At 37.3% G+C, this 18,714-nt stretch overlaps 1 protein-coding gene across 1 annotated transcript; it reads left to right on the forward strand.

The window, feature by feature from the left end:
* Positions 1-10,188: 10,188 nt before the first annotated feature.
* LOC145011868 (rho-N domain-containing protein 1, chloroplastic-like) lies at positions 10,189-12,275 on the forward strand. Its single transcript, XM_078970616.1, has 2 exons — positions 10,189-10,320; positions 11,044-12,275. The coding sequence occupies exons 1-2, from the start codon at positions 10,281-10,283 to the stop codon at positions 12,108-12,110; spliced, it is 1,107 nt and encodes a 368-aa protein (XP_078826742.1). The 5' UTR covers positions 10,189-10,280; the 3' UTR covers positions 12,111-12,275.
* Positions 12,276-18,714: the final 6,439 nt, after the last annotated feature.

Below are 18,714 nucleotides of genomic sequence, written 5' to 3' on the forward strand. Positions count from 1 at the left end.
TCATAGTAGATTCAATACCAGAAAATAAATTTGTTTTATTTTCTGCAAATTCATGACTAGAAAACAAATACTCATAGGCTCATAGAAGATTCAAGGAACACATTCATACGAGTTCAAGAAACAAAAATTACAATCACCAAAATTAAATTATAATTACCATAGAGATCATATTATAGTTTTTCTAAGAATGGGAGATTAAACCTAAGTGGGTTCATTCGAAGAGCTTGAAGAAGAATAGAAGTGTAGATGCCCTGTATATCTTGAAGAATAATCCAATTGTCGATGCCCTGCATCTCTGGAATAGGAATTGACTGATGCCCTGTTAGATTGATTTTGGTTCAATTGAAGGAGAAATCAAACACCTCACATGCTAGTGAATCCAAACACTATTTCCTGGGTACCTGGTAATTCCATGGCACTGAATCCGAACCCAAAATCACCTTCAACAGCAACCACGAGCCGATCAGGCGAAGCTATTGCTGCTGCAATATAATACCCTAAACCAACACCCATTTTCCCCTGTGTTCTTGCATCTAAACAGGTTATGGGTTCCATTTGGACCAAAATGGATCGACCCACATACTTCTACCCATTTATGTGTTGCTGGGAGCAAAGCGCCACCTCCTCCGTGCTATCGGATTTAATCACCACCACATTAAACCGTCACCATATTTTCCACCAGAAAACACCACACCGAACCCATGACAAAAATCCATTAAAAAAAATCAAATTCAAAAATCCTAATCAGAAATCAAACCGCAAATTCAGATGAGAAGAAAGAGAGAATGTTTCTATTCGTCGGTGTGGCTGCGACGACGAATATACTGACGTCAGATACAAAGGCAAAGGTGTAGATAGGTAGAGATGGTGCAGATCAGCGAAGCAGAAGGTCGATGGTGTAGATCGACGACTTTCGAGTCTAGATCGGTGAAGGTTGAAGATTTTAGGAGGCTTTAGAAACAGATCGGCTACGCACAAAGGTTTTCAGTGGATTTAGAATCCAGATCAACAACGCACAGAAGTTTCAAGCGTCTATGGTGTGAAGGTTCGAAGGCATCCTGCGTTTTCCAAAGGCTTTAGAGTACAAAGGTTGTTTCGTTGACATCCGGTGGTTACCGAAACCTATGTCCGGTGGTCGACTGTTGCGAGAGAGAAGCATATTATTTTTATTTTTTTTTAATTAAGAAAAAGCATCATAATTGGTCCTATGGTAGTTAAATGACGAAAATGCCCTTCAATTAACAGATAAAAGTTAACATAGTTAGCAATAAAGACCAATCGTCAAAAGTTTTGAAAACACAGGGACCATCTATGATGTTTTTAAACCACGGGGATTAAACTTCAGACTTTGAGAAAACACAGGGACCATTTATGATGTTTTTTCTATATTTTAATTGACAACACTTGAAGTGATATTTATTTAAAAAATGATGAATGCCATTAATAAAACAATAATTACAACAAATAAAAACATGCATTTTTTTTTTTTTTTTTTTACTATTTAAGCCTTCTATAACATGGACCACCACCGTTTGAAAATAAATGTTTTTTTTTCCCTTAACGAGTACCTAACATCTCTTATTATGAAACTCAGATAATTTTTTTGACATGAATCAGTTATATATTAACTTACCCAATACATTGACCCATATAACATCATATACACTTTAGCTAAAAATGACAGGAGTATTGCATAAAGAATATTAATATCAAATTCAAACTTCTAACAAATACCATCTATTCAACACTCATACTCCCAATTTCTTATATCTTGCCTTTGATTTGTTTTAAATTAGATTGTTGACATTTTGTCATATTACATGTTATCAAAAGAAGACAAATCGATGAAAAGTAATTACTCACCACCATCCCTTCGAATGGAAACTAATCGCCACAATGAAATTAATCGTCATGTGGATTGCTAAAGCGATGTGAACCGCCATAAGCGGATGAACTGCCACTTAGATTGTATGCACATGTTCTATCCCTATTTGCTTATTAAAACAATATGAATTCTTTAAAACATGTTCAATATTCCTTCATCAAATAAGATTTTTTTTTTGGTATTTTGGCTATAGAATATGAAGTTTATGAAAATAGAAGGCTATTCTCTTTCTGCAACTACTTCAAAAGATACTACTAATCCATTTTTGGACAATGCCTAGTTTCAATGTTGTTTTACTTTTATCCACCGTATAATACACATGTTATTACTTAGTAACTTGATAAATATACAGGTCTAGCTGTATCCAAAGTAATTGGATACATGTCATTTAGCTAAAATGTTGATGATTCAAATAATAATTAGAAAGAAATATCTAGCTATAAGAATAAATTATATAGTATGTAACTTAACTATTATATAGTGTAGTGGTGGTAATAAATGATTGAGTAGATTACACGAATCGTCGATCGTGTACCAAAAGGTACTGTTAATCATTATTTTCAAAAATTAACTCAGACTGTTACTCATTAGTTTTAAATATACACGCTTCATCTCTTGTTAGTTTACATTTGCATAATTCATACTTTTCCTAACATAAAATGACTATATTGTCTTATTTTTTTGTATTTATAAGAAAAACAAAAAATAAATTTCAACCATTTATTCACATTTATTAATAATTTTAAACAATTAAACTTATCACCCCTATTTCATGTACCTAAAATAACCTAACTCTCCACTCCAACTTTTCATCGCCCCTCACCTCCATTGAAATCAAAATTCGACCATTATAGTTATAACCACCATCGAAAACCCTCTTAACCGCCACCTCTTCATCGTCCACCGAAAATCTGGCCACGACTATCACCACCTCTTTTCCCTTCATATGTTCACGTCGGAAATAAAATCAACATCAAAAATGTGGACCGCCGTCGGAAATAGCTTCACCACTGCTAGTTTCTCTCTTTGATCTCTCTTGATCTTCACCTGAAACCTTAGGGTTGTCATCACCACTTAAAAACCCTAGCACCGCCTGTAACAACAACAAATCTATTCTTCCCTCGTTTTTCTTTCCGATGGTCCTTAAGAATATATAGACTGAACCATCATCGTCTCTATCTCATCCGTTCTCTATTTGGTAACAACACCACCCCCCTTAAATATAGGTTTGAGTTTCGGAGATGGTGTTTGTGGTTGTGGAGATTGATGTTGATTGTTGGGTTCAAGTTCTCCATCCTTGAGTTTTAGAAAATTATTGTAACGCCCGCAAATTTGGGTTAGACATGTAAAGAATAATAAGTAACAATTATTATAATTTAAAATCCTCTAATAGGATAATCGTCATACTTGCACGTTGCAAACTATTTAATATAAGCCTTTTAGGGAATTTATCGACAAGCGATAAATTACGTTTTTGGTAGAAGATTATGTAGGATAAATAATCTTAAACGAAAGTTGTAGTTATTGCAATAAAGATTCCGTTCATGTAAAGAACACCCAAATCCGATTTCGTACGAAGAAGTTATGCCTCTTCGAAGCTTCGAAATTAGACCGACACGACTATGTGCGTTGTAATAAGTGAATTTTAGATAGATTGATTATTAGTGTAGACAATCCATACAAAAGTCATAGTATTCGTAAAAGCGAACCCATGCATATAAAGATAGTAGTATGCAACACTGGTTTCAAAATTCGTAACGGACGATTTTTAGGAAAGACAAGCTAAAAGAGAATTGAAGATCTTGTTAATAGAGATTCGCTAATAAAAAGACAGTCGAGAATGGACTTCGGATGAGAGAATTATAAATTTTTAAAGGACTTTAACAGTCTAAGCTTATTAAAAATATAACTTAAAAAAATCAAATTAGCCGACGGATTTTAAACGAAACTTGTAGGTATCGTCGATAGCTACACGTGGATATAAAACCCGTTGAAATTGAGCTCGTATGAAGAAGATATGAATTTTCTAAGAAGTCAAAAAATTTCCGCATGCAACCGCGCACACAGACAAGATGCACGACACGCATTTGACACCCCACCCAAATCGTGACACGTGTGACCACTCAAGAATCGCCATGTCACCCGGTCCGACCAAATGTGCTTCTTGCAAATAAACTCCCCCCCCCCCTCCCCCAATAAATAGCTCTCCGTATATGCTCCTCATATCTCACCCCTACAACCTCTATCTCTTAGTTCTCCAACCTCATACCACTTTTCACTCCAAGAAGCCCTTAATTGGTTAAGATGAAGTGCTAAACTCTCATATCTGATTCTATAAGACTACTTATCACGTAAAGTTGGCAAATTTGTGTGCTTGCCTGGCAAAAAAGGACTTAAAAGCTCAATAAGGACTTAAAAAAGGTCTTAATGCTTGCATGGACCAAAATACACTATAAAGCTTGCATTTTTATGAACTTAGGGACTGAATGGAGCTAAGACCTAACACCCATTACTTCTAGAGTAGATCAAAAACCCATATTTAACACAAAGACTCCAAAATGCATAAAATACTCCATGAACTAGATGTAACATACAAGATCACCAAGGTAGAACATTCATACCTTCAAGATGTAGATCAAGATGCAACAAGCCTGGATCCAAACGTCTTAAGCAATCCCACACTTCTCCAAGAAGCTCATTCTTCTTCTATGAGCACCAAAAGCATGAAACAACACTCAAAACTCAAAACCACTCAAATGAGGGATATGGTTTCATTTCTAGGGTTTAAAGGGATGAAGGCTAAAGATATTAGGGTTTGGCGATGAGATAAGGAGTTTAAAAAGGGTCCAAAACCCTAAAATAGGGTTTGGAACTAACTAAAGTATGCCCAACGTACTTCCTGTATGATACACCTACTCCAAAGGATAATCACGACCAATTGGCTTAGTACACACAACGTACTCAAGATGTATGCCCCGCGTACGGACCCTCCTACTAGTACGCCATGCGTACACTCGTGTACGCCCAACGCACCTGGTGAAACCCTAGTTTCACCAATCTTCTGACGGCCATAACTTCTTCGTTACAAGTCCGTTTCCGACGATCCTTATATCCATGAAAAGGTAACGATAATATCTACACTTCTATAAACTCATACTAGCCTTAAGACATTCCAAACAAAAATCCAATTTCCATAGAAGTCCAAACCGGTACTTTACCGAAATACCCTTAGGATCCAAAATACCAACCGGAAACCTGAATTACCTCAGTTACATTAATCGCATCCAAATGGTTCTAGATCTCAAGTTTTAAAGGCCCTAAGCCTTATGATGACCGATCTTTGGGCCACAACTTCAAATTAGGAAATCGATTCGTAACAGGGCGCTACATGCTGTCTGCTGACTGGTTATATGTTTATATGTTATGTATATGTCGAAGGTTGGGTTGAGGCAGACTAATGTATATTGAAGACCAAGAGACTTAGGGTTGCCCAGATAAATTGAAGGCCTGTGAGGCAAACCAGTCTGGCCGAAGGCCCAGAAAACGGTCCAGATAAGCTGAATGCCTGGTGAGGTGGTCCAGTCATGTTGAGGGTTATGTGACCGGTCCAATAGTCTGTAGGCCAGTGAGGCGGACCAGGCAGGTTGATGTTGGTCTTTGATATCTTGGATGTGGTGGTACTTTGGGGGACTCAATAAATTTTGCCTTACAGTTTTAGTTTATTGTTTTAGGTACTTCAGATGATCGTAGAAAGGCGAAGGCATGACCGTGCACATCCTCTTGTTTATGGTTTTTATAATTTTGGGATACTCTGATATGGAACAATACTTTAAAAACAATGATTTTGTAAACATTCTATGAACGTTACAATACCTATTTGAATTGATGTTTTGGTTGGAAAGTAAGGAAACATAATTGTAAGGAAACTTGAAACCTTTACTTGCACCTATATGTAAATAAATGATCTCACCTTATATCTTAATATCAGGTGTCCATGGTTGTGTATAATCATGATATAAAGTAGGTCAAAATCGAACAATCGACAAAGCATACCATCCTAGGTATCACATATGTAAGGAATTGGTCCATGTAGAACATTTTCATAGACCCATTTTCAAAGAATAACTTGGGTTATTTGAATCTGAGACCATTCTCGGATCTTCTTAAATAGTTATGTTAATGATAACATGAAAACTGTCGAAGTCCGACAAAGGTTGAAGCCCGAAAGGGACACGGGACGGTTAAGTTTGTGGACCCTGCTATCCTTAGAAAAAGAAGAGTAGTTATGAGAAGTCACTTAAGTAAAGGTGTTAATGGAATTAGGACGACAGGTTGTTGAGCAGTCATAAAACCTAAAGCATCATTTCACATCTAGATACGAAATAATCGGTTAAGATAGTAATGTGTGGAAACTAGTACTAATGAAACTCCTTACTAGAGGATTGAGAGACGACTTGAGAATTGTTATTTAACACTATTTTGTTGATGCTTATGGTACATAATAATCATAAGGAGGAGATAACTGTAACGCTTGTAAAATTAGGCTAAACATGTAAAGAATAATAAGTAATAATTATTATAATTTAAAATCCTTCAATAGGATAATCACTAGTCTTGCACGTTGCAAACTATTTAATATAAGCCTTTTAGGGGAATTTATCGACGAGCGATAAACTACGATTTTGGTAGAAGATTATGTAGGATAAATAATCTTAAACTAAAGCTGTAGTAATTGCGATAAGGATTCCGTTTATGTAAAGCACACCCAAATCCGACTTCGTACAAAGAAGTTATACTTCTTCGAAACTTCGCAATTAAACCGACACGAATATGCCCGTCATAATAAATGGATTTTAGATAGGTTGTTTATTAGCCTAAACAATCTAAAAAAAGTTGTAGTATTCGTAAAAGTGAACCCGTGCATATAAAGAACCCGTAAATCCGACTTCGTAAAAGGAAGTAACGATTTTTCAAAGTTTCAACACAACAATTTGCAACACTGGTGTCGAAATTCATAACAGTCGATTGTTAGGAAAGACAATCTAAATGAGAATCGAAGATCTCACTAATATAAAGACAGTCGAGAAATGACTTCAAATAAGAGAGTTATGAATTTTTAACAAACTTTAACAGTCTAAGCCGATTAAAAATATAACTTTAAAAATAAAGTCACAATTAGCCAACGAAGTCTAAACTAAAGTTATAGTTCTTTTCAATAGCTATGCGTGGATATAAAACCCATCGAAAATGTAGCTTGTATGAAGACTATATGAATTTTCTAAGAAATAAGAATTTTTTGCGTGCAGCCGCACGCACAGACAAGATGCACAACGCGCATCTGACACCCCACCCAAATTACGACACGTGTGACCACTCAAGAATCGCCATGTCACCTAGTCCGACCAAATGTGCTTCTTGCAAATAAAAATTTTCCCCAATAAATAACCCTCTATATATGCTCCTCATACCTCACCCCTACAACCTCTGTCTCTTAGTTCTCTCTCATATAGCCTATTTTCCTTAAGTTTTCTAGCATCTCGGCGAAGCCTTGCGATACCTGAAGTACCCAACTACTAGTAGCTATCTAGTGAAAGCTCCCGTGCCATAGTTCTACCCGAATAGTTCCCGATTTTCGTTAGATTACTCTGCAAGTTAAGCTACACTTATTTAATGTAAGTGTAACTTTTAATTATGGTCATAGTCGTTATTATGAACTTATAATTAAAATTTTAAGTGATTCCAAGTCATTATACTGATTGATCTACTTACAAGAGCGATGTCTAGGTTTGATTTAGTGAGGTGTTTAAAGTGAAATTTCCAAACAAAATATACTCTGTATGCAGAATGGACCCAACCTTCAATATGATCCTACCTGATTATTCTTTACTTGATAGATCTTGATGTAAACATTGAGATAATTGAAGAATATAGACTATAATTATTATAGTCACCAAGATTATGAAACTAGACTAAGGATCAGTGCTTTATACATGTAGGTCTCTTTGAAAGTCCAAAGGATCCTCAATATCATTTACATTATTAACTTCTTCGCTGTTCTTAAATTGAAAAGCCAAATCAAGAAAGCGATGAGAACAGGGGGAAGAAATGAGATAAAGCTTTTTAGCCATAATATTTCCAGCACTATTGCCTTCATGATGTTCCTCGTTTGAAACAACAAAACCCAAAAGCTTTACAAGATTGATCTTCATCCAAGATGGACTTGAATTTCAGATCAAAATCCAGATCTGAATGGAAGTGTTTGTGTTTCAAATCTAAATACATGTTTTAGGGTTTAAATGTTAATATTTAATAATCAAATTTAGGGTTCATCAATGGTGGGAGTGGTGGAGATTGAGGGTGAGTGGTGGTGGTTTCTTGAGGGTTAATAAGAGAAAGAAGAAAATATATTTTCTAGTAAATTAAAAAGCTAGAGAGCTTATTTTATTTTTAAAAAACTATAATTAATAAATAATAATGGATAAATTATTACAAATAAAAAAATAAATGAAAAAAGAAATTGATATGAATAATATAATCATTTCATGTTGACAAGCTAGAGAGCCTATTTTATTTTTAAAAAACTATAATTAATAAATAATAATGGATAAATTATTACAAATAAAAAATTAAATGAAAAAAGAAATTGATATGAATAATATAATCATTTCATGTTGACAAAGACTAAACTTACAAGAAAAAACAAACCCAATCACGGTAAGGTTAATCTTTAAAAATATGGATTACAAGTTTGTTTTGACATAATAAATGATTTCTATATGACTAAACTACACAAATGGTTCCTGTGGTTAGCTCAAAATTACCACTTTGGTCCAAAAAGGTTTGGACTAGCGCCAGAGGTCCAAACTTTTCATTTTATTGCGAGTTTGGTCCAATTTGCTTTAAACTTTTTTCAAATGACATATTTGCCCCTATTAATGTCTTTTTCTATTTTTCTATATTTTCAATTACTAAAAAAAAAGAAAAAAAGAAAAAGAAAAATTGTGATGTTACACCTCCCCCCTCTATCTCTATGTACATTAAACACGGTCAAATACTCATGATATAAACACTACCATCGCCGGAAAAATATAAAGACCACCACCGTCGAAAAATATAAAAACCATTGTCGCACAGGTCAACACCACCACCTTCTGAAGTCGAATCCAAATCTAAAGAGCTAGGGGTTTGTTTTCACTTGAAAAACTTTTCAGATCCAAGATATTCCCAGGTTTGTTTTCAAATCCAAGGTTTTAACCGGAAAAATGATGGGGTACAAGATCAATAACGCTAGTTTCGGGTTTCCAGACGGTGGTGGTGGCTTTAAACGATGGGGTACAAGAGCGACCACACTAGGATTGTCGGAGAATGAGAGGCGGTGACATATAGATCTGTAAGCTAGCTTCGTCAAGGAATCGATGGTGGTTTGGTTGTTGCAAACCCGACATTGGATGTTCATATCTTCATCTTTATCGTTAACGGTGGTTTGGATGTTCCGGTGGTTAGTGGTGGAGGATATGATGGTGATTTAAGGCGATAACGTTAATTGGAGTCGGATCTGCAATGGTGGTCTCTCCCCCTCTAGTTGTTAGTCGACTGTTCGAGTGCTAGATTGTTTCCTCCTCTGACGGCGGTGCTATAGCGACTCCACCCCTCTTCTTCTCTGTTGGTTCTTCTTCTCCGGTAGCAGTGGCGAGCTCAAGGTGGCGACGAATTTCAAATAATAGGATTTTCAAGAAGGGTTTTCTAGATCAGAGGGTTTTGACTGGAAAACTTTGTTGTCGGGTGTGTTCTTGGATCTTGAGGATTGTAGTCTGCAGGTTTTTGGGGATTGGAAGGGGTTTTGGAGGTGGTATCCGGCAAGAACGGTGGTTGTGGCGGAGGTTCTGGCAGGGTGACGATGTGCATAGCTTCATCTGTTTCATGAAAATTTAATTTGGGAATTTGGATGAAAATTTAATTGAGATGGTTTATTTGGAGATTGGGTGTAAATCTAAACATTTGATTCCGTAATGGGTGTATTTTTTTGGTGTTTTTTGTTTTTTTATTTAAATCTAAAAATTGGAAAAATAAATAAGAAAAAAATAGAAAAAGATATTAATAGGGGCAAATATGTCATTTGAAAAAAGTTTAAAGTAAATTGGATCAAACTTGCAACAAAATGAAAAGTTTGAACCTCCAGCACTAGTCCAAACCTTTTTGGACCAAAGTGATAATTTTGAACTAACCGACCATTTGTACAGTTTAGTCTTTCTATATCAATAACAAAATTCTCTTAGATTTCCATATTTACCCCTCCACAAAAGACTTATTACAGAAGGCCCAAAGGGTTCTTCCTCCTGACCTCTAAAGTGCAAAACCCCAACCTACATCCCCAAAAACCTCTTTACTCGACCAAATGTTGCCGGCGTCTCATTTCGTCTCTCATGGCGTTCCCGGTAAGCTTCTTATCCGTTGTCACTTTTCACTTCTGTCTCCGAACTTCTCCTCCACCGGTACATACTGAATTTGTGTATATGGTTGTTGGCTCTACTTTCTCTATGTAATTTCTACTTTTCACTAGGGCATAAATCTCTCCTTTTCATGAAGTTTTTATGTTTTCTGTATGATTTTTCTTTCTAGTGTATCAGAGAGGTTATTCATTCCATTATACGATTTCATGGGTTTTAGGATATAATTTAGTGTGCCCTGTTATTACGTGTTTGTATGCCTTTGTTCGATGAAATGACTAAATGAAATTGCGCTCTGAACTTAGGTTCAACCGTAACCAGTGATGCTTGCGGCGTCTGTTGCAAGTATCCTCTTGCATCATATGCTTGCTTTAGTGGAAATTCTTAAACCCTCTTCCGAGAGTAGGAACTACACTTTATGAACACAAAATCGCTGTTCAAGACCATCAATTTTCAATATATAACACTTCTATGAAGTAAAACATTCATCTACTTTATCAATTTTTTCAAAGGACCAAAAACTCATGACAATTATAAAGATTTTAATTGCTATGTTCTTGTATCTTCCTGTCCTTGTGTGTTTGTATGCCAACTGTTTGATGAAATGACTAAATGCAATCACAATGACTAAATGCAATCACAAGTAGCCAATCCCTTTGTAGGTTGAACTCTAAGAATATGTTATGTATATTCTATATGGTTTATCCTCAGGTCATGGAGCTTCAGAAGGCAGGTGCTTAAGGTTATCCACAATATCACCATGTCCCTCTTGTAAAGACTATATAAAGTTCCCACAGGTGAAGGTTCTACCTTCCGGATATACTTCCAGGGGTACAATCTCTTTCATTTGCAATGCAAATTCTAGTGGTCAAAGAAGAAACCCAGACTTTTCAAGACAAAACCGACAAGGGTATTCAAGAAACAAGAACAGGAACACCGAAGACCGAGATGGAATCGATGGATTCGAAGATTCCGAACCTTTCACTTCAAAAAACGGACCCTCATTCCTTTCCAACTCTTCATCTCCTTCCCCCAAATTCCATTCCGCTGCAACTCCTGGACCAAGGGAAAGAGAAATAGTGGAAATCTTCAGAAAAGTCCAAGCCCAACTTCGGGAACGAGCTGCACAAAAAGAAGAGAAAAAGGTGGAAGATTCTCAATCACAAGGACACAATAAACAGAATGAAACCGTGGATTCCCTTCTTAAACTCTTGAGAAAACACTCTGTTCAACATGGAAAAAGCAACAGCACAAACAGCAACAGAAACAATCGGGATTTCGTTCTAGACCACAATCCTGATCATAACAACACTTCATTTTCAGAAGATAAAAACCTGAAAGACTTGAATTCTGAAACCAGTGTGATCCAGTCTTTCAGACCAGCATCAAACTTCCAACGAAGGTCTCCAGTTCCAAAGTTCAAATACAGGCCAATTTTATCGGGTCAAGAAACGGAAGAAGCCATAAATGAGCCCGACCCGATTCCTGAAATCAAAATGGAAACCGGGCCTGAGCCCGAGGTTGAAAGTGAGGTGGTATATGGTATTGGTGGGTTTGATGAAAGTTCAGATGATGAAGCTTCTGATGTTGAAGATACTGCTGATGAGATTGATGATGATGATGATGATGATGATGATAATGAAGAAGTGAATGTGATTGAAGATAATGATTTGAGTAGCATGAAGTTGGTGGAGCTAAGAGCGGTGGCTAAATCTAGAGGCATAAAGGGGATGTCAAGGCTGAAGAAACAGGAGTTGCTGGAGTTATTGAGTAGTTGAGAGCTTATAATATTATTATGTTTATGATATTATATACTATAGAATTTGAGTTGTTCGTTGTTTAAATTTTCATCTTCACAGTACGTGTGCTGAGTTGGGTTTGTCTACTATCAATTAAATTTTTTGGGATATTGTTGATAGCTAATGAAAATGTGTTATTGGAAAGTGTGTTGGGAAAATGACTTAGGAGGGTAACTACCTCTTACCCGTGTTCATATATCGGTAATTTCTTCTTTTTTGAACATAAAAAAACAACTAATTTGTTTTACCTGTTTAAATTACACCAACATTACTAGTATTAAACGGTAAGTCAAATTAACTCATTTAAAAGAAATTACGTGGCATATGATGTGTCTATTACACCTTTGTCCGGATTCAACTTCATTTAATCAGGGTGAATCAACCTCATTTAATCAGGGTTCTTTAACAGATACTCCAAATTCTTCCTCAAATCGTTTTCGATTAATTAATTTTTCTGAGAAATCACTCGATCAAAGCAATAGGATGTTTGGAACTGAAATTAGGACTCGAAATCGATTGTAGACACTACAATGGAATCACCTAACGGTATGTATCTCACTGTAGATTTTCACTACAACAAAATGTTTGCACCAAACCCGTTAGTGTACCTAGACCCTATAAGAATGTTAGTTTGTGATGTGGATTTTGGTGGCATGAACTATAGAGAATTTGTGTTGTAGGTTTCAAAGCTGACAAGACGAAGCTGTGATAATTTGTACTATTGTAGTACTTATGAAAGATTGGCAGAGGGTATTAGAAGAATCGACAATGATGCTGATTATTTTGAGTTTATTGAAGATGGTTACATGGCTAAGAACGAGCTAAGAATGAATGTCTACATTGACCACCAAAACGAACCTATTGTTGACTGGGCCGATAAGGAGATGTTAACAGGTGATGAGGTGTCTGATTTGGTAAAAGATGATGATACAGACTCACATATTTTAGATATAATGGAATGTGAGTATGAACCTGATGAATAGGTGTATACTTTTGACAAAACAGTTGATGATGAATTTTTGAACAAGTGTGGTAAGCCCATTCTTAATAGTAATCAAGAAGTAAATGATGATGATGATGTCAGTGATGAAGATGATGAGGTTGTGTTCCCTGTTTTTGATGAGAATCAAGAATGGGATAAAATGGTCCCAGTTTTAGGTATGAAGTTTTCCAACCCTCTTGAATTGAAGCTATGTCTAACTAACTATGCTGTCAAAATGGGTATGATTTATGGTATGAAAAAAATGATCATCAAAAGCTGTTGGCAAAATGTTGTAAACATAAGAAGAATAAGAAGAATAAGAGTTGTCCCTTTAGGTTGTGGGCAACATGGATGAAGAATGAGAGGTCTTTTTAGATTAAGTCCTTAATTGATAGGCATAACTGTTCAAGAGTATTCAAATTTGGGTCCATTGTAAGCTACAAATGGATTGGAACTCATTTCAAGAATGAGATATTACAGAAACCAAAGATGAGCATTAGGAAATTGAAAGCTAAGGTCAGTAAAAGGTTTAACCTGATAGCAAGTGTTGGACAGTGCAGAAATGCTAGGAAATATGCATTTCAGCAGATAGAAGTGTTGGATTAGTGTCTAAGGCTGTAACTATATTTGGTAAGTACTTGATCCGGTTGTGCATGGTCCTTTTGGGTTACCTTCACCATAACAACTTGACAGGGTGATTTATATAGATAGAAGAGATATTATTATTATTAATGTATTATAAGAATAATATGTTAAAGGAATAATAATATTAATTTGATTAATATAAGTCATAAATTAATTAGGAATTAATTTGGTGACTTAAAGAGATTAATTAAAGGAAGGGGTATAAACTGTCAAATGTGTGATAGTTATATTTTGAGCTAAGAATACTTATGGATAATGGGTTAGATGATTTAAGGGATGTGGATCACCTAGAAATCGTCCAAGGCCTTATCTAGAAGAGGATTTGGATTGCTTTGAGGCTAAGTTATCCAATTATTGTTTTAGGGTGAAACCCTAGGAGCTCACACTATAAATAGACCCATAAGGTTGAGGAAATCGGCCATCCTTGTGATTAGAGTAACCCTAGAGCCGATTTCCCTCTTCCTCATCTCTCTCAAATCATCTTCTTGCTAGTTGGTGTTTGTAAGCCAGTAGAGGAGTGACATTTGTGACTCTAAGCTGAAGGTTTCAAGCAAGTAACTCAAGGTATTATTCTAGATCTGTTTTCATATGCTTTTGATTGTTAGTTTACATTAGATCTAGCCATGAAAGTCTTGGATATGTTGCATGTTCAATTAGTGAAACCTAGATCCAAGCTATAGGGTTGTATGTGCACATAGGGAAAGTTCTTATGCCTAAAACCCATCAAGAAGGTACTTTAATAGAGCATTATGCCAAAACATGGAGCTATGGAGAAGAGCTAAAAAGGAAAAATCTTGGATCAACAGTTAAGATGGAGGTGGATGTGATGCCTGATGGAGAAACATACTTCTCAAAGTTTTATGTGTGTTTAAAGGGTTTGAAGGATGGATGCAGAGAGGGTTATAGGAGGGTAATTGGAGTAGATGGTTGTTTCTTAAAGGGCATATGCAGAGGTCAGTTGCTTGCAACCATTGGGAGGGATGCAAACAACCACATATATCTTGTTGCATGGGCTGTGGTTGTAATGGAAAATAAAGAAACATGGAAGCGGTTTCTTGATCTTCTGATTGATGACATTGGAATGGGTGTTGGGCATGGACTAACCATAATATCAGACCAACACAAAGTAATGTTCAAACTTCACTTATTGTTATTTTCCATACTTAATATGTTTTAGCTTATGCTTTGTATGTATTGATTATATGGATTAGTTGAAGCTGTGAAGGAAAGGGTTCCAACTGCAGAGCATAAGCAATGTGCTAGGCATATCTGTGCTAATTTCCAGAAAAGATTTAAGGGGCAAATATTTAGGAGGCTATTTTGGAGAGCTGCTGAATCTACAATTCCACAAAAATTTGAGTACCAGATGAATGAAATCAAGAAGCTGGAACCACTATCTTATGAACATTTGATGTAGTGATGTGCGTTTGGACCGAATACCCGAATCGAAACCGATACCTAGACCCGACCGACCCGAATTAGGACTGAATAAGTTATTTGGGTCGGTTCTTGGGTAGCTATTTTTGCCCAATTCGGGTTTCGGGTTTTTCGGTCCGGGTTACCCGAATAAAGGTTTAATTGGTCCAAAAAGACCAACCTGGAAAATGAATGGTCACTTACTCAATTTGGTTGTGCGTATTGCCTTCTGTTAGTCGTGACTCTTGTGTATTGTCTTTTGTCGTATCCCACTATCATTGAAGTTTCAAAAAAAAAATCCCGTTTGCCCTAGTCGATCGATCATCATCTTTCCCTACGATCGTTCCATCGATTAAGCAATTGAGTAAGTTCCATCGAGGGTTTACTGTGATCGATCACCAAAAAAAATACTCTCCATCTACGATCGTTTACTGTGATCGATCACCAAAAAAAAAATCAAGTCAAGCATTTAAGAAATCAACCTACACTCTACTATCAAGAAATCGAATTCCAATCTTCATCTCCAAGGAATCATTCTAAATCATGGACAATTGGGTTCCAAGTGTGGAAAACGTGATAAACAATGGAGATGGAAAAGGAAAACAACCAATCAATATTCCCGAATAGTTAATTTGTGTTTGGTCATTGTTATTTTGCAAAAAACTTAAGATTCATATTTTAATTTGGTTGTTTAATGTTTAATGTTTAATGTTTAATCATGAATTATGGATTTTTGGACTATGAACTATGGATTTTTGGAATATGAATTGTCAATTTTTAATGTTTAATTTTTTTTATTTGAGTTATTCGGGTTATTTAGGCCATTTCGGTTGATTTGGGTTATTCGGGTTAAAAACATAGTGTTAATTTTTATTTGTGTTATTCGGGTTATTTGGGTCATTTTGGTTGATTTGGGTTATTCGGGTTAAAAACATAGTGTTAATATTTATTTGGCTTATTTCGGTCCTTTCAGGTTAATACCCGAACCGAAACCGAAATTACCCGAACCGGACCGGTCCCGTATTAGTATATTCAATTGGGTTTCGGTTCCCACTATTCATCCAATTCGGGTTTCGGGTTATTCGGGTTCGGGTTGGTTCCGGCCCGAAGCACATCCCTAATTTGATGGAAAAGGACCCTAAAACCTGATGTAAAGCATTTTGCAGGTTGATAGGAGTTGTGATGCATATGAAAATGGTGTTTCTGAAAGTCTTAACTCAGTGATTGAAACTACTAGGAAGAAACCACTCATTACCATGTTAAAAGAAATCCGGATTTATGTAATGGAAAGGTTGTGTATATACAAGACCAAGGGGCTGCATGGTAACTTTTGGGCTGTTGTTGAAAAGATTATATAAAGGAGGGACTAGTTGTGTCAATTTGATAGGAAGTTGGGAGCATGGAGACGTGACTTTAAACCTGATACCTCCCTACCCGTTGGATAGATACGCCTTAAGAGACCTGTCACCATGCTAAAACCCTAACCTTAGGTTAGTCAGCCACCATCGTTTGGGAGTCCTCCAGCTGCCGCCGTCCATGTAACTCATTTTCCAATCAGTTAGCGGCCACCAAGCAACCACCGTCGAGGAACCTACTCTAGGACCATTCTTCTTCTCCTTCAACAGTCGCTGCTGTCGGCAACGTGTGTGCAACTGCAAGTACCACCACATTCTTCTTCTTCTACTGCTATTGTGGTCGTTCATGATGGCACTTCTTCTTGGATCTTCAATGCTACATTACAGCCACGTCTGCCGCCCGCCGTTCGCCGTCACTCCGGCATTGCCCACCTTCATGGAGGAGTGAGGTAGAAAATATTGGAAGAGGCACACAAGTTAAGGTTCTCTATACATCTACAGGCTACAAAAATGCATAGTCTTGAGACTGGGTTACTGGTGGCCCTGCATGAAGCGGGATATCACCTGGTTTGTGGAGCGGTGCTTGACCTATCGGAAGCTCAAGGCCAAGCATCAACAGCCTCATGTCAAGGTTCAACCGCTACCCATTCCCATGTGGAAATGGGAAGAGATCACTATGGACTTCATCACAAAGTTACCAAGGACGGCGAGGGGTGTGGATGCTATATGGGTTATTGTGGATAGATTGACGAAGGGTGCCCACTTTATTCCAAGAGTATCTCCGCAAAGAAATTAACGAATATTTATGTGTGAGAGATGGTGGTTAGGCACGGGGTGCCAGTATTAGTAGTCTCTGACCAGGATGTTCGATTCACATCTAGGTTCTGGAAGAAGTTCCACGGGGAACTGGGCACTCAGTTGCATTTCAGCACGACATACGACCCCCATACAGATGGCCAGAGCGAGAGGATGATCCAAACAATCTAGGACATGCTTCGGGCATGCGTATTGGATTTTGGAGGAAGTTGGGATACATACCTCCCACTAGCAGACTTTTCATATAACAATAGTTATCATGATAGTATCGACCAACCCCTGTTTCAGATATTGTATGGCCTGAGGTGTAGGACCCAAGTTTGTTGGGGAGAGGTTGGACATTGAGTCATGGGGACCACTGATGTATTGCTCAGACTACCGGGTTGATTCATCAGGTGTGCGACCGACTGCGAGTTGCACAGGGCCGTCAAAAAAGTTATGCTGACCAGTGTCGATCTGATCTTGAGATCCAGTTGGGGGACTTTGTGTTACTGAAAGTTTCGCCATGGAAAGGGGTCATCAGGTTCCGGAAGAAGGGCAAGTTAGGGCCTCGATATATTGGCCCGTTCAGGATTTCGGCCCGGGTGGGCAAGGTGGCTTACTGGTCTGACCTACCAGACAAGCTTAGCCATATACAAAACACTTTCCATGTGTCCCAGCTTCGTAAGCGTCTTAGATGAAGCTGCATTCGTTTATATGGACGATATTCAGGTGGACAAGATCCTAAACAACATTGAGAGGCCTGCGATTTTGGAGAGGAAGACCAAGGTTCTTCGAAAACAAGAAGGTGAAGTTAGTAAAGGTGCAATGGCCGCACCAAAGAGGCTTCGAATAGACATGGGAGTCGGAAGAGGAGATGCGATATCACTACCCGAATTTGTTTGCGTCAGCAGACTTCGAGGACGAAGTCTAGTTCAAGTGGGGGAGATTTGTAACCCCTATTCTAGGTATCATTTGATTTTCTAAGTTATTTTAGAGTTTTAAACTGGAACTCAACGAGTTGAGGAGCTCCAACTCATCGAGTAGAAATCATTTTTCTGGACATGGGACTTAGGATCTACTCGACTAGTTGGAAGGCCCAAATCAACGAGTAGACCCTGTAAGGAGAAACCCTAATTTTACGGGATTTGTACCATATTTAAAGACCTTATGGCTCATTGGTAGCCTCTCTCACCATCCTTACAGCCCAGAGAAACCCTAGTTCGAGCCTTATACCTTCTTGAGTGTGTGAAAGAGCTTTGGAGAGTATTTTTGGTGTGGTTGTGAAGGATTTTGAATCTTGAAGAAGGCAGAGTGGAGAGAGAAGTAGTAGATCCGACATGTACTCTGTTTTGGCATCCATCTTGAGGTATAAAGTTGCTACATTGAC

Source organism: Lactuca saligna, chromosome 8 (assembly GCF_052625555.1).
Source record: "Lactuca saligna cultivar CGN05327 chromosome 8, ASM5262555v1, whole genome shotgun sequence".
NCBI lineage: Eukaryota > Viridiplantae > Streptophyta > Magnoliopsida > Asterales > Asteraceae > Lactuca > Lactuca saligna.